Source organism: Plecotus auritus, assembly GCF_963455305.1.
Source record: "Plecotus auritus genome assembly, chromosome: 6".
Lineage (NCBI taxonomy): Eukaryota > Metazoa > Chordata > Mammalia > Chiroptera > Vespertilionidae > Plecotus > Plecotus auritus.
Genome location: NC_137773.1, coordinates 178,781,863 through 178,799,059, shown reverse-complemented (window position 1 = coordinate 178,799,059; position 17,197 = coordinate 178,781,863). Strand labels below are relative to the sequence as shown.

The following is a 17,197-nucleotide window of genomic DNA, read 5'->3' as shown; positions in this document are numbered from 1 at the left end:
CGAACCCCTGACCACAGAAACTAAGACATGACTTGCTGTCTGAGGCGGCTAAGTTTAAGAGTAATTTGTTATGCAGTATGTAATTAGTATTGGTCAATATATAAAAGCGATCAACGTCAGGACTTCCCCGTCTATAGTTTAACATCCCATAAACAAACTGCAAGGTAAGAGAGGTTCCAAGGTTAGTCACCTGTACCACTGGTGGCGTTGTCTGGGAGTAGGGTGGTGTCACACCATAGACAGCCGGACAGGTCTGTCCTTGGTAATAGATGGTCGGCTGCGGCTGTGCGGGAGTCGAGTAGGGCTGTTGCACGCTGACAGGCTGCTGGCTTGAATCCCAAACGCCATAATTCTGTCCCGGGACTGGGCCTGCGGCCGGCACTGGCAAGACGGTGACGCTGGAGTCCTGGTGTACCACCCCTTCACTCGGGGCCACATACTGTGAGCTGGAAACTTCCACAGGGGCCGTCACGTGTGGCGCCCCCGGCACAGGCGGCGGGGCAGCCAGGGGCTCTGTGGAGTGCCCCACCAAGGGCTGAGAGTGATCGTAAGGAGCAGGAGAGCACACCGGGTCCAGGCTGGGCGTGGGGAGGAGCACCTTCCCAGCATTGGGGTTGCTGGGGTCCACGTAGGCCTGCATGGGGTACCCTGGCGGGTAGCCGGCAAAGGGGTGATGAGGGGCACTGTAGCCAAGAGAGTCATAGGGCAGTGGAGACGCTATTCCCAGGTTCTGCATCTGCTGCTGTTGCTTCTGAGCCTCCCGCTGAGCCACCTCTTGCTCAAACAACTTGCGACGCTCCTCCGTGGAAAGCTTGTTGCGGTCTTTTCGCACTTTCTTTTTAGAAGTCGGTGTATCGTATCTAGAGAGAAAACAGTAAGAGCATCACACAGTGTTGTTCCTAAATTATAGACACAATCAGAGCACTAAGTGTTATGTCGCTCAATACTCAATCATTACACCAACTCCAATTTGGCAACGGTTAACAATCACTCAGAATTACTGAAGGAGTCTTGCAAATAGAGAGAAGCCCAAGGAAACAGACACATAGATGAAAAAGGTAAGTTTATCATATTCTGAGCTTCTAGCTTTTCAATTAAAGATACATAGAGCATCCTAAATAGATTCTTCTTTATAGCTGGGGACAGATCTATAACCACACATTCTGAAATTAAAACAGAAATCAAAATACATTAATAAAAGATAAAGAATGACACGTTTGGCCACACATTTATGACAAATACCAACAAAGGATGAACATGAACACGTGAAAGAACAGTTATGTTCATATTCTCTTCTCTGTGCAGCACCAAGTCGGACCCGTTACTGCTAAGCCAGAAGGAACTTGTTAAAACACGGTAAGCACTAACCAGCCATAAAGGAACACAGGACAGGACACACTCAGTCAGGCCCCAGTGAACCAATTCTGTATGTCACAAGTACAAAGTGAGGCCAACACGAGGCATAAACTAGGGGAAAATACTTGCAAAAACGACCCGTGAAACGTAACTGTATTTGGAATGAAGTACATAAAAACTCCCGACAGCCCGGCCAGTGTCACTCCGTGGCTGAGCGCTGACCCCTGAACCAAGAGGTCACTGGTTCGATTCCTGGACAGGCACGTGCCCGGGGCTGCCAGGAGGAGGCAGCCAATCATTGTTTCTTTCTCACTGATGTTTCCATTTTCCTACCCTCTCCTTTCCTCTCTCTGAAATCAATAAAAACATATTAAAAACAAACAAACAAAAAACCTCCCAGTACTCAAAAGACAAATAATAAATGAACCAAACAAACAAAGATGCTTCACAGAAGAGGAAACAGAATGGCCAATAAATATACACGATGTTCCATCCCTTTAGCAGTCAGGGGAATGTAAACTAAGTCATGAGGCGCTACTGTCCTATACCCAGACAGCCCAAACTAAAACCCTGACACCGCTGAGTGAATGCAATTTAATCCTCATAAGGAACTTCTCCGGGGTAAGTGTTCGAGTCCCTGGTAGTGATCGGAGGGCCTTTCCCTACGAGCAGGACACACATGACCGAGCCTCGGACACGGGGATCAATCAGCACTTTGACGCGGGAAGAACCACCGCTCCCCCCTCCCCCCGCCCCGCCCCTCAGAGAACAAGTGTTTGGCTCCTCAAATAGGATTTGAATGTTACCAAGTGGAAACCACTCAAGTACCAAAATCTATTGTTAGTCTTCACAGCTAATACTAATACCAAGAGACTGTCTCAGTATTCCCTGAGGTTTATACTCGCCAAGAGGATGTGCTTATTCCAAAAGCCCTTGGGGTCCAAAGGCAGGTGCGACCTGAGCGCCTTCCGCCACATACCTGTCATCTGGCCTTTTGGTTCCTCGCTCGTAGGCAGAGGAGGGTGGGGAGAGGGAGCCCCTTCGTTTCCTTTTCTCTTTATTTTGCGTTTGCTTGTCTGTGTCCCTCTCTCTTGACCGGTTAGGAGTCTTTGGGGCAGCAGTCTGATCTCTGAAGACAGCAGCATCCCTTCCTCGCTCAGTCACTGAGGGAAAAAGGATTAAAAAACTTACTGGTAGACGTTTCTCCATCGTGATGCACCAACGTGTAATAAATTTCTACCCAACGAATGGATCCACGGATTCCTCCCGCCTCTGCTTCCTGAAAGCCTCTTCGGAGAATGCCCTTTTCTACTTTCCCCACCAAAGTGACGTCCGAGCCTTCAGCAGCTTTAGCAAGTTCTGTGGGACACAGCACGCGGGACGCTCCCAGGACCTTTAGCAAGGCAGTCTGCCTGTCAGTTCAAAATCTGAGCGCCATCCACTGCCCCTGTAACTCCACATATTTATAATTTGCAGAAGAGCAGCCTGGCATAAAAACCTCAATAGGAAATGTCTATCTATCTATCTATCTATTTATTTACTTTTATTGATTTCAGAGAGGAAGGAAGAGGGAGAGAGAGATAGAAACATCCACGATGAGAGAGAATCATGGTGGATCGGCTGCCTCCTGCAAGTCCCCCACTGGGGATCAAGCCCACAACCTGGGCCTGTGCCCTTGACCGGAATCGAACCTGGGACCTTTCAGTTCACAGGCCAATGCTCTACCCACTGAGCCAAACCGGCCAGGGCAGGAAATGTCTCTTTAATTAAAAAAAGGATTAGACAACTTTTATTAAACCAATACAAGAATCTTTAGCCCTAGCCTGTTTTGCTCAGTGGATAGAGCATCGCCCGCAGACTGAAAGGTCCCAGGTTCGATTCTGGTCAAGGGCACATGCCTGGTTTTCGGGCTCGATCCCCATTGGGGGGGCAGGAGGCAGCTGATCAATAATTCTCTCTCATCATTGATGTTTCTATCTCTGTCTCCCTCTCCCTTCCTTTCTGAAATCAATAATATATATATATATATATATATATATATATACATATACATACATATATATATATATATATATATATATATATATATATATATATATATAAAGAATGTCTGATCTAAAGGAACAAATGCATGGAAGAAAGACTACTAAAGGCCAGGACTTCAAGGAAGCCAACAACAAAGATAATACAAAGAGACATCTCCTTCGGCAAAAATTTACTAAGAAAGCATAAAATTAGCCCTAACCGGTTTGGCTCAGTGGATAGAGCGTCGGCCTGCGGACTGAAGGGTCCCAGGTTTGATTCCGGTCAAGGGCACGTACCTTGATTGTGGGCACATCCCCAGTAGGGGGTGTGCAGGAGGCAGCTGATCGATGTTTCTAACTCTCTATCCCTCTCCCTTCCTCTCTGTAAAAAATCAATAAAATATGTTTTTTAAAAAAACCAAAGCAAAACAAACAAGACTAAAAAAAAAATAAAAGAAGAAAGCATAAAATTACAAGTTCACAAAACTTTACACCAAATACTCCACTTACCTACATACTGTCTGGTTTCAAAAACAGAACTACTCAAGTTCTTACCAGTGACCTCTGCACACTCCAGAGAAGGTCTGGAAAGCTAGCGAGGGTCCCCGAGGACTTACCTGCGCTCTCCTTTTCCGTCTGGCTTTTCTTTGGGATTCGATAGACCTCCTGCAAGAAAACACACCGGAAGGAGGGTTGTCAGCGTGGGCTGGGACGGCGACTGCTCGGAAGCGCAGTGATTTTACATGGCAACAAAGAAGGGGGAAGAAACAGGCTGGGGTTCCATTTCTCCCCAAATCTGACTTACTCTGGCTTCACATAAGAATATATCCCAGTCCCTCAAGAGCAAGTGAAAAGACACAGCACAAGTAAAAACATTTGACATCTACGAGGCCTGTATGACCTCATTAGTCAAGTAACACAGAGTAACAAGGCATTTTCCTTCTGATATAAACACACTTCCTGATAATTTCTGTATGCTGTCTACAGATAAAGTTTAGTCGCCTCGAGTTCCTCTGCTGAGATGATTCCTAAGAACAACCCTGCCGTCGCACCACCGCCCCTGCTTAAAGAAGAAGGTTAGCAGTAACCGTATGAAAAACACTTCAGACACATGACCGTGTGCAGGTAATTCCTGCTGTCGAGCCTCTTTTCCTACAAATGCAAAAGCAGCTCGGCTAGTGGCCGAATGCGGTATCCACTTTCATTCTGCCGTCGTTTAAAAAGGAAAGATGACGGGCCGGTGCTGCTCCGCTGGATTCCCGGTCAAGGGCACATACCTGGATGCAGGTTCGTCCCCAGCTCGGCCAGGATGCACGCAGGAGGCAACCCATCAGTGTGCCCCTCCCACATCTCTCGTATCGATGTTTCTCTCTCTCTCTGCCTCCCTTTCTTCCACTCTCTAAAAACCAATGGGAAAAACATCCTTGGGGGAGGATTAAAAAAAAAAAAAGGAAAGCAACATCAGATCACTGAGCAATGTGAAGTGTGCTTCGAGGCCTTAAGATACCTTTCTTGCTACATGACTCTAAGGCCTGGAACCCGTTGTTCTCCGACAGGCCCTGACAGTTCTGGTCCATCGAGTAGCTCCTGGGCACAACACTTCTTACCGGTCACCTTGTTAAGTGGGAAAATGACAAACCCACATATTCTCAATGGCACATCATGATACCTTCCCTTTAGAGTAATCTCATAATATTGAACGTAGCTATATGACCCGTAATTCCATTTTTAAAGGAATTGTACTTCTAAAAAAAAAATCAAAGAACTCTCCCCACTTTGATGGTTGATTCCAGTAATATCTGCAGAAAATGAGAAATAACCCACGTGACACCAAACCGAGGAAGGGCCAAGATGCACTATGAGATTGCCATTAACGTGACAAATGTGGACCACACGGGCCAGAGATCCCTGCGCTGAGTCTCCACCTGGCTGCACACGTAGACCATTCCAGGAAACGCTTCTTGAACCGAAAACTGTGAGCATCGGTCCCAGGCATCTGTATTTTTAAGAAGCTCCAGATGATTCTGGACCCTCGAGAAGGTTGAGAACCACTGAGCTACTGGCCTCTTAGTAGCCTTCACTCACTGCTCACAGGAGAATCTGAGAGAAAGAACTACGAAGCAAGCATGCCTATCCTCAGCTCAGAGCCTCTGGCCCCTCCTGGGCTGCTTCCGCTTGGAGAGAGGGCACACCCCCACCTGCTCTTCTGCAGGGCGCCTGGAACCGCCCAGCGTCAGGGTCTACCTGTGACACTGAACCAGCGACAGAGACAGGAGAACAGAGCTGACACCCTTGGCTCTGTCTGACTCCGCCTTCCCCTTCTCAGAGGGGTTACCAAGCTTCGGAAAAAGCAATAAAGCCACTCCTCGGCACCTACCCACACCATAGGGGGAAAACAGGTACCCTATAAACGTTGGCATTCCAAAAGGTAGCATGATTATTCATCAAAGGTGAGTAGAACAGAAGGAAGGTCTGTGTTAACTAAGAAAAACACCATCGTAACCTACTTAGTGTCTTTTGCATGAGGTCTTGACATTACAAGCATTTATAGTCATTTATTACACAGATCTCAAACTGGGGGCCCATTCTGTGGTGGCCATTAAGTACCAGAGGATGTGCTCCTCAAAGATATAGTCTGGTATTTTAAAATGTTTTTATGGATTTATTATTATTTTTTAGAGATAGAGATAGACATTGATCCCCTGCCTCCCGTATGAACCCTGACCAGGTATCAACCAGAAACCTGGGCATGTGCCCCAACGGGCAGTCGAACCAGCAGCTTTTCGGTGCATGGGGTGACGCCCAACCAACCAGCCACACCTGCCAGGGCTCAGAGAGGTGCTCTCCATTCCATTCGGAAGTCTACAGCAACCGCCAAGTAGGAAACGTATCCCGACGCTCACCAAGTGGATGGCCAGTGGCCAAGAGCAATTGATCATTAGTGTGTGCCCAACACCACGGAGAACACGTTCTGTCAATATACACCTAAGCACTTACAATTACTGGCTTGGTCCTCCTTTACATGTAGTCAAAACTGTTAATCCTCACAGGAGGAATTTTCCATTGATTTTTTAGAGAGAGTCGGGGGGTGGGGGGAGACAGAAAGAGAAGCATCGACATGAGAGAGACACATCAATTGGTTGCCTCCTGCATGTACCTGGACCGGGGCCAGGAAGTGACCCTGCAATGGAGGTTATGTGCCCTTGACCAGAACCAAATCTGAGACACTTCAGCCCTGGGCGGACGCTCTATCCACTGAGCCAAACAGGCTAGGGCCGTGGTCGGCAAACTCATTAGTCAACAGAACCAAATATCAACAGGACAACGATTGAAATTTCTTTGGAGAGCCAAATTTTTTAAATTTAAACTTCTTCTAACGCCACTTCTTCAAAATAGACTCGCCCAGGCCGTGATATTTTGTGGAAGAGCCACACTCAAGGGGCCAAAGAGCCGCATGTGGCTCACGAGCCGCAGTTTGCCGACCACTGGGCTGGGCATCGCACATAAAATTAAAAATGCAAACTCAGCTTACTTACTTTGAAGCCCTGAAAATGCCACTCAGTTTTCCCAAAGTCCCACAATATTGAGAGCCGAGGAGGAAGCAGTCACGTGAAGGCAGCAGTAACAGCAGCCTACAGCCCTGGACGTCTGCTGGAATAATGTCATACCAACAGGCTACTGAATGCCCTGCAGGAAACACTTCAGAGGCGGCTTCATTTGCTTTAACCCTTCATGTCAAACCACTTCACTTTTTAAAGATCCCACTCCAGAGGCTGGCATAGTATGAAAGACACTGAGCTGTGGTCAGGGAACCTGCATTCTGGGGCCCAAGTGAGTCTGGTTCCCCACTCCAACCAATATTCTCTACACACCACCGTTTTATCTCTTCGGCATCTAGGCGATGCTTCACACACACACTCACACTCACAGACACTCAGCTCTAATTCTGTAGGGCCAAGGTCATCTTATGCTTTGCTGTATCTCTAGGACCAAGAACAGTGCCGGGCTCATAACAATTAACTGTTGAGTGGACAAGTGAACCCCGCTTCTAATGTGTACAAATCAACCGCACATTGCTAAACAAACTCAGAGTACTACACAGCTCGTGCTTTTTTCTTTCCACTAAACTTACACCATCACTAGAGGCCCGGTGCACGGATTTGTACCCCAGTGGGGTCCCTTACCCTGACCTGCGGGATCGGGCCGAAACCAGCTCTCCGACATCCCCGAGGGGTCCAGGACTGCGAGAAGGTGCAGGCCAGGCCAAGGGACCCCACTGGTGCACGACTGGGGCCGGGGAGGGACGTGAAAGGTTGGCCAGCGGGGGAGGGACTGCGGGAAGGCTCCAGGGCGTGTCCGGCCTGTCTGGCATCTCGCTCAGTCCCGATCAGCCGGACCCCAGCAGCAAGCTAACCTACCGTTCAGAGCATCTGCCCGCTGGTGGTCAGTGCATGTCACAGCGAACGGTTGAGCGGCCTTAGCATATCATTAGCACATTACCCTTTGATTGGTTGAACGGCCGACCAGACACTTAGCATATTAGGTTTTTATTATAAAGGACTCTCTTTCATTGCTGGTATGAACACTATTTACAGGCCTCACGTATAACCACAAATATTACATATCTCCAGAGTCAGACAAATAAGTGTGTCTGTGCAACATTTTAAAGCTTTTTCAATGCTCAGAACAGTCTATACTTGACCAATCACTCCTCTTCAATAAAGGCTTGAAAATCAACTTTTAGATATTGTTTGATAAGCACCAAGTCATTAACAGACTCATGAGACACCAATGCACGCAACATTCCTTTTACAAAAGTGTTTAAATGTAGGTGGAGATGCTATTTGTGGAAATACGACTGGCTCACTTATAGAACAACTATTTGACAACAACTATGTGCTAAAAGCAGATGTAAAGGGTCTCGTATGTTGTGGGCATTGGAGATGCACAGTGCCTGTTGCCAAGGGCTCACGGACGAACGAACATGGCGGACACTTCCTATTGTGGGCCTTGCCCTCTGGCGCACGCTCATACGCTCTCACAGTACATACCACAGGCCCGAGGGCTAACTCGCCCGAGGTCAGACAGTGACAAAGGGAGTTACAGACTGGATCTAGAATCCAGACTTCGATTCGTCTCTCCCCAAAGCACAAACTCTCAGCCACATTAATATTACTCCATAAGCATTCAGGAAAATGAGAAAGTGAACACACACTACCTTATGATAGGTGTATATGACATGGTAAGTGGAATATATTGAACCTGGTTTGAGCCTGAAGAGAGAGGCCTGGGAAAAGCATCCGGAAGGAAACAGACATTTGGCTTGCCTTGAAGGGTGACTATGAGTTACACAAAGGAAGGGTGGAAATACCGACATGGAAGACTGAACACGTGTCTGTTCCACGTCCAAGTCCTAAAAAGACGACAGGGAGCCAGTGTTGCTCAGTGGTTGAGCTGTTAACCTACAAACCGGGAGGTCACAGTTCCATTCTGCCAGGGCACAGGCCCGGGTTGTGGGCTCGACGGTAGTGCAGGAGGCAGCCGATCGATGATGCTCTCTCATCACTGATGTTTTTCTCTCTCTCCCTTCCTCTCTGAAATCAATAAAATATATATTTTAAAAACATGACAGTGGAAGAATAAAAATGGTATAAACTCATCTATAGTATCTTTTTTTCCTAAGAATATGAATTATCGCCCTAACCGGTGTGGCTTAGTGGATAGAGCGTCGGACTGCGGAGTGAAAGGTCCCAGGTTCGATTCCGGTTAAGGGCATGTACCTTGGTTGCGGGCACATCCCCAGTGGGGGGTGTGCAGGAGGCAGCTGATGAATGTTTCTCTCTCATCAATGTTTCTAACTCTCTATGCCTCTCCCTTCCTCTCTGTAAAAAAAGCAATAAAATGTATTTAAAAAAAAAAAAAGAATATGAATTATCTGGTACAGAATGTATGTATGTTTTTAAGTACTCTATTCTATTCCATGCATTCTTTCATGTTTATTTTTTTGTTTGATAATTCATACATACACAAAAATACTGTATCCATGAAATTGCCAACACGTGATCTACAGAATTAAAAGCGCTTCTTTGGGTAATATATGACTCTGCCCTCTACCTGATTTATAATCCTATACACTAGTATAAAGACTAAAAATCCATTCTCTCAATTAACAAAATTAAATTCTGTGAGGAGACTTTCAGTGGTAATGACTCTATAACCAGGATTTACCTTCCCTGAAGAGAAAGAAGAATTGTTTACTTGTTATCATCATGTACCTATAAAGCAGAGAAGTCTGTGATTTCCGCTCATAAACTGTATTACAAGTAGTGGGAGTAGGGTTATCTCCTTAAGTCACAGAGGTCCTGAGAACTGACCGGGGGAACAGCTTAGAAGGTACCAGAGAGGTGTGGAGGTTTCATAAAATCCCACACAGGGGACGGGTAGAGGGAGGGAGAGGAGCAGCAGCGGAGTACAACAGTTTTATTTATAAAACCCCTGAGGAGCTACTCTTCGACCTTCAAAGAGCTGGGCGCTCAGGAAATGAAAGGTGGTAAGGTTCAGCTTTCGTTTTAAGCAACTCAGATAAATGGGCAAAGAATAGGGACACAGTTCTTAAAACAAGAAATACGAATGTAAAGATATTCAATATTCATGCATTAAGAGAAATGCAAGTTAAAACTACAATTAAACTTCACTTCTGCCTATCAGTCTGACTAAAACAGTCACATAATAACTGTGTTGGGCAGGATGTGGTGAATAGGTACCCTTATGCATACACATTACTGATGAGAGTAAGATGGGTAAAACCATGAAGAACAATTTGGCAATGCCTATCGAAGTGACAAGTAACACAGACTCTGACTCAGATCACTATGTCCAAAATGCATATTCCCATGTGTGAACGTGTTCAAAATGACTTACAAGTTCCTTGCTGCTAAGCTAAAGAAAGGAATCCACCTAAATGGCCAAGACAGGGGACTGGTTAATATGACTAACAGGAGACTACGGCATAGCTACTTAATGAAATTCCATGCACCTGTGACAACGGCATTCTTTACAGACTGGGCGAATGCAATGCGTACAACACAGTAAATAAAAAGCAAGGAGCTACACAGTGTTGCCAGCTTCAAAAACGAACAGCCTGTCCAGTGTGGTTCAGAGGGTGAATGCTGACCTATGACCCAGGTCACGGTTTGATTCCCAGTTGGGGCACATGCCCAGGTTGCGGGCTCAATCCCCAGTAGGAGATGTGCAGGGGGCGGCCAATCGATGATTCTCTCTCATCATTAATGTTTCTCTCTCTCTCTTCCTCTGTGAAATCAATAAAAATGTTATAAAAAAAAAAACAAAACAACAAGCCCCCATACACATAACGTGGGCAAATTCTCTCTGAAAGGTCACCCAAGAAGCTGCTGTATTGGTTCCTCCAGGAAACAGGACATGGGGCAGGGGTAGAAAGAAGACATTTCATTCACTATGTGCCTTTGGAATTTCCTGTCATGGACTGTTTTGAAGGTTAGTATCAGAAGACAGACTGCTGTGCGCTGTGACTATTGTCACGGTAAAGGCCACCCCCTGGGGCTGCGAGGCCTCAGGCAAAGGCCTAAGGAACTGGCCCCCCAGGCGGCTCCCACACGCTGTGCTGTCTTTCTCAGCAAGGGTGCTACCTCCGAAAGGCCCCGAGCCGCGGCCATGCAGTTTACCCTGTCCTCCCCAACCGCCTCCTCCCTCCGGAGGTCCTGGAGCACCAGCTGAACAGCCGACACAGATCGCGGCTTTCAAACTCCCCAGCCCAGTAGTAAATGCACATACAGAATCATGTGTTCAGTATCCAGGCTATGACCACCTCAAGGTCCCACTGATTCAATGCTTTTCCCATTTCAGATTTGTTTTTTAGACAAATTAATTTCAAAACTAAGATGTCCCCCCACACTTCAAATTTAACTCCTCTGGAATGTTTCCAATGAGAACTTAGAAACCCCAGTGGCTTCACACTTGCTGTACTAGCCAACCCCGCACAGCAGTCAGACCAGGAGCTCTCCTCTGCCACATCGCCCAGAAAACCCCTTTGAACTACAGCTCATTCCTTTCCTGCCTGAGGCTGCTCGTACTCATGGACTCCTTGCCCCAGGAACCCCCGACGTTTTGCACGCTCTGAAAAGCCCCTGAAGTTCAGCCCCGGGTCACAGGCTGAGATCTCTGCAACAATAAGGAAAAAAGTCACTTGAACAAAACATTCCAAGGACAGTTTCTATGCTTTCAGAATGAATGTGGACTTACTAGTTTTTAAATTGAAAGCAGATTAAGATAAACCTGAAAAGTATTCACCACAATTACATGAATTGTCTAGCAAAGATACAGAAATCACTATTTGCTGGATCAGAAAAATGAGTAGAAAGAATATAGGATTTAAATCAAAGACCGCTGTCGATTCCTGCCTGTTTCCATTCACAGCTGGTAAAACAGGTGCCCTGGAAAGGCAGAGACCCAGAGAGAAGCGGACTCTGCGTCACACGACGTGCCAGGAGGGAAGGCCACGCACCGGGACTGGGAAGGGTGTCCCCAGAGCACATGAGGGGGTAGAGGGCTTTCTGTGGGAGGAACAGGAATGGCTTTCCTGGGGAAAGGAGAAGCGACATCTCAACAAAAGAACGTGTTTTCAGAAACGAGTGAATGTGTGTTTGCCTGTATGTACGAACATCAGCAGCACAGGCCAACCGGTGGGCCAGAAAGGCCGGAGGTGAGACTACATACATACGTACATACGTACATACATACATACATAAATAATAAATAACAAACAAACGAGGACTGGACTCTGCCATGACATGCAAGCCTCATTAAGGAAAATGAACCTAATTTTAATAATGTAGTAAGGAACCATTTAAATGTTTTAAACAGGACACTGCCAGGAACAGGCCTAGATTTCCCAAAAGGTCACTCTGCTACTTAAATGTAGCACAGACTGTTGGGGGCACAGTCATTCGTTATTATTAAGCGGTAACTTATTATTTTAACCACTAGTGTGACAGCACAATAATGAACGTCACTCTTACCACAAAGATTAAGAAAGGGTCCTTGCCTTGACGATCTCAGGGCCCCGCGAGGGGTGAGGAGGATCTAAGGCAGTGACTTCAGTCCCCTGCGGAGTTAGCACCAGGCACAGAACATCGGCACGGACAGAGACCACAAGAGGCGAACCGCAATGCTAACTCTGAACGCGGAAGGAAGGAGGGAGGGAGCACCTGCTTTCGCCCACCTGTGTATCCGACGGGGCTCTCGCACCGGGTGTCTCAAGGGAAAATACTGGGCAAGAAGGCCAGGTAAAGAGAGAAGCACCTCCCCTACTTATTTAGTTCTGGACACTTACAGGCACTGCTCCTTCAGTAACGGGAGCTTCTGTGATGCTACTAGAGATTCCTATTACTGGTCACATGTGTGTTTTTAAAAAGATGATGCTACAGCGTGAACCTATATAATAAAAGCATAATATGCAAATCGACCAGAAGGCACAGCCAGTCGCTATGACACGCACTGACCATCAGGAGGCAGATGCTCAACCCAGGAGCTGCACCCTGGTGGTCAGTGCGCTCCCACAGGGGAGTGCCGCTCAGCCAGGAGCCGGGCTCAGGGCTGGGGAGTGCAGCAGCGGTGGCAGAGCCTCTCCCGCCTCTGCTGCAGGCGGTTGGTAAGCGCGAGGGGTCCCGGACTGCGAGAGGGAGGTCTGACTGCCGGCTTAGGGCCCCTCCCTACCAGGGGTCCCGACTGTGAGAGAGAGGTCTGACTGCCGGCTTAGGGCCCCTCCCCACCAGGGGTCCCGGACTGCGAGAGGGAGGTCTGACTGCCGGCTTAGGGCCCCTCCCCACCAGGGGTCCCGATGCAGGCTGGGCTAGGGGCCCACCCCCAGTGCACTAGTCTCGTGCACTGGGCCTCTAGTAAAGGGGGAAAAGAATGGGAGCAAGAAGGACAAACAGGAGGCTGTTAAAATAGTCTTAAGAAATGACAAGAACCTAAATTAAAAATGGCAGAGAGGAGACGATATGACCTATTTCACGTGTAAGACCAAGAACACTCAGGTGGCCCGAGAAATACCACCTTTAAGGGACAGGCACAGAACAGGAACATCAGTGAAGCCACAGAAGGACACGCAGCTGCCTCAGGAGAGGGCGTGGTGTCAGATTAACAGAAGGAAAGGCGAGAGAAACGACAGAGGTCAGGTACTCCATGTATACACACTCTCCTCTGTACATGTATGCACATAAAAACATACACACGTATGTGTTTTTTACAGTCTGCTGACAATTCCTTCAAGTGACGTCCCAGTAGCAATGACTTCAAGGACAATTTAAGCTCTGGATAAATAACGGAACTAATGGACAATTCACTGAATAAAAACAAGAATCCGTGAGTCTAAATAGGAGTCTAAATTCATATTATCAATGAACGAAGAACTAAATGGGAGAGCAGGGAAAGCTCTCGCGTACAAAAGAACGCCAACCAAAACACAAGGAAGTGAAAGAAACGATGGACTAGGAAATCACCATCTGGCAACCATCACCATTATGTGATTCGGCAAATTCCCTGGATGGTCAAACCAATGGATAAATCTGATGGGAAAAGAGTATTTACCTATTTCCGGAGGTGCTTCTAAGTGACACTCCCCCGTTACAAAGGGACACACAGTAACTTCACGCTGGAGGGCCCTGGCAGACCCACTTTAGCCAAGCCACCCAAGGTGACGATGCCAGTAACGGACAAATCAGCACTGTGTGACGGGCCCTCCTGTATCCTGACCAAAAACGTATAACCTGAACCCAAACCGAAGAAAACCTAACAGGCCAGAACTGAGAAATATTCTAAGAAATTGAAAAGTATTAAAAAATGTGAAGTCTGTAAAAGACAAAGACAGACTGAGGGACTATTCCCAATTAAAAGGATATTAAAGTCATACAATTCAATGGAACTATTGATCTCAGGTTAGATTCTGGAACAGGAATTCTTTTCCTTTTCTTTTTTGCTATAGAGAACATTATGTACAACTAACAAAATTGGAATGAGGTCTGTTGATTAAAGAGCAGTACTGTGTCACTGTAATTTGCTGATTTTGGTATGTTTACTCAAGTCATGTAGAAGAATGCCCTTGTTTTTATGAAATACACACTGGAACATCTAGGGGCAGTAGGTGTCCACCTGTAAAACTTACCTCTTTAGAAGTTAAAATTTTAAAGAAAAAATGATATGACAAATTTGCTAAAATGTTAAATTGGGGGATCTGGGTGAAGGGCTTAAAAAATTTTCAAGCTAAAAAAACAAAAAGAGTCCTAGCTGGTTTGGCTCAGTGGGTAGTGTCGGCCTGCGGACTGAAGGGTCCCAGGTTCGATTCTGGTCAAGGGCACATGCCCAGGTTGTGGGCTCGATCCCCAGTAGGGAGTGTGCAGGAGGCAGCCAATCAATGAGTTACTCTCATCATTGATGTTTCCATCTCTCTCTCCCTTTCCTTTCCTCTCTGAAATCAATAAAAATATATTTAAAAAATAAAATAAAATGTATAGATCAAATTCTTTAAAAAAAAAATTTTAAGCTGAGTTTTTTTCCTGCCTTTGTCACTAAAATGTGTATTACATGCAGAATACATATACAAGGATATGCCTGCAGTTTTCCTGTATGTCTAAAATTACAAGAACATTTCAGAAAGAAAATTTGTATTTTTAAAATTATGATTACATATAAAACTAAATTACACCAACTTACCTATATTCAAAAATTCTCATTTCCAACTAACTTGGTCATTGGCCTGAAGGAAAACCAACATTCCTGAAAGGTCTCTTCCAGACCAGTAATCCTATCCTATATAATAAAAGGCTAATATGCAAATAGACCGAATGGTGGAACAACCAGACCAAACAGTCCCTATGACGTGCTCTGACCACTAGGGGGCAGAACATGGCGGGTGTTGGCCATGGTGGGATGGTGGAGCAGGTGAGCAGGGGGGGGGGGGGGGGGGGGGCGGGCGGCCAGACCAAGGCGCGGCGCCGGTTGCTGTCATCGGGGTGAGCCTCTGCCGATTACTGAAAATTCTTTGCTCCCACACACAGTGACACCGTGGTCCTGCCTGGCGGCACTCGAACCTGCTGCCAGCGCCAGAGCCACCGCTCGCACCCACTGCTGGTGCCCGGCCGTCAGCACGTGGGAGTGGCAGTGGTGGGAGCGGGGCTGCGGCAGACAAGGGACTGGGGGCTGCGGTGGGAGGGGCTGGGCAGGGGCGCGGAGGATGGGCCAAGACCCGCCCCCGTGCCTTCGGCAGCCTGAGGCCCACAGTTCCTCAAGGTGCACAAATTCGTGCATTGGGTCCCTAGTAATGTATAGTCTCCCACTTCTCTATAGATAGTCTTACATCCAAATAAAGTAACTTTTCCTAAATAGTGTCAAGACTTTTTTGACTTCATGGTTATAAAAACATGATCATAATGTCCTTAGGGAAACAGAATTAAGAGCTCACCCAAAGAATAAATCAAAATGTTTAGAGCAACCACGTTCTGTACTTTATTGTTTAGATCAGGTGTTGGCAAACTGATTCTGCAAAGGACAAGACAGTAAATATTTTAGGCTTTGCTGGTCACCCAGGCTCTGAAGCAACTACTCAACTCTACCACTGCATGAAAAAGCAGCCACAGACAATATGTACAGGAACAAACGTGGCTGTTAAAAACAAACGAACACACAAAAAAACAAAAAATATTTATTTACAAAAACAGGCAGTGGAGCCGATTGGGCCAACCTGCAATTTAGATGAAAGTATTTACCCAATAATAACAAAAGGGACTACTAATAAGTTTAGGGCCACATTTACCTTTTACCAGGGAACCAGTATCTCATAGAGTGTTCTTGGGGGCAATTATACATTTTAAAGATAAGGATAAGTAATACTGATCTTTATGAACATAGAATAATCTCTATCAAGGGTTTTAAAATTTATTACAAAAATTCAGGGCACAAAATTTCATTTTGAAATGTTGCATTGCAGATTTCACAAAGAATATTAGTTACAGATCAAAATTCCAAGCAGTAACTCAAAATGTTTAGTTGGATAAGTCCATGTTATTTCTATAGAGAGTTTAATGCTTAAATTCCTAGGAAAATAATGTTGTTGAGTTAAAGATAATATCTGGAAATAAAGATGAAAGGTAAGAAGAATAAGAATGGCCATTTAAGAAGAGTCCAACTTAGCACATGTTACAGAATGCTGTCTCTACATCACCTAATCCAGGTGTAACTATAACTACCCAGAATTCATTTTAAGGAGAGGCACATCTACAAGGAAGGCTCTGGAATCAATAGCCATCACAATCTCTTGGGTGTTTAATTGCAACTGAAGCTGCCAAATTCACAGGAACCTTACCTCTTTGTCTTATGATCCAAATGGAGGAAGATTTTCCAGTCAAGGTCATAGTTAATCTCCACTTATAACCAGCGGTTTTGCCCTGTGAAGTCTAGGGTCTATTTTCAGCACGAGGGGTGATGTACAACAACTCCTTCTGCGAACAGAACTACACGTACATGTCCCCGCTGAAAACGTGACCCCGTGGTGTGCGTGTGAACGTGAAGGCGTGCGCATGTGCAGCCATGTGCTAGAGGATGTTTCCCATTCGGGTTTACTTTAGGAGTCAGAACGTGTAAGCCGTGAGGAGCCACGGCAGGCAGTGGTCCTGTGTACAGAGGCACAGAAAAAGCAGCTCACTTAATCCTCTCTCGCCAGGAGTCGGGATTTTCCCAGAACGACATCCATTGTCGGCAATGGACACACCAAAATAACGCCG

The 17,197-nt window shown here is 46.3% G+C and overlaps 1 protein-coding gene across 1 annotated transcript in view; it reads right to left on the bottom strand.

Annotated features, from left to right (window-relative positions):
- SETD2 (SET domain containing 2, histone lysine methyltransferase) overlaps positions 1 to 17,197 on the bottom strand; it is a 76,568-nt gene that overhangs the window by 14,518 nt on the left and 44,853 nt on the right. The window contains exons 13-15 of the mRNA XM_080676494.1: positions 3,998 to 4,046; positions 2,336 to 2,519; positions 191 to 860 (exon numbers count right to left, since the gene is read on the bottom strand). Of these exons, the coding sequence (XP_080532620.1) occupies positions 191 to 860; positions 2,336 to 2,519; positions 3,998 to 4,046 (903 nt within the window). The remainder of the gene's footprint in view (positions 1 to 190; positions 861 to 2,335; positions 2,520 to 3,997; positions 4,047 to 17,197) is intronic.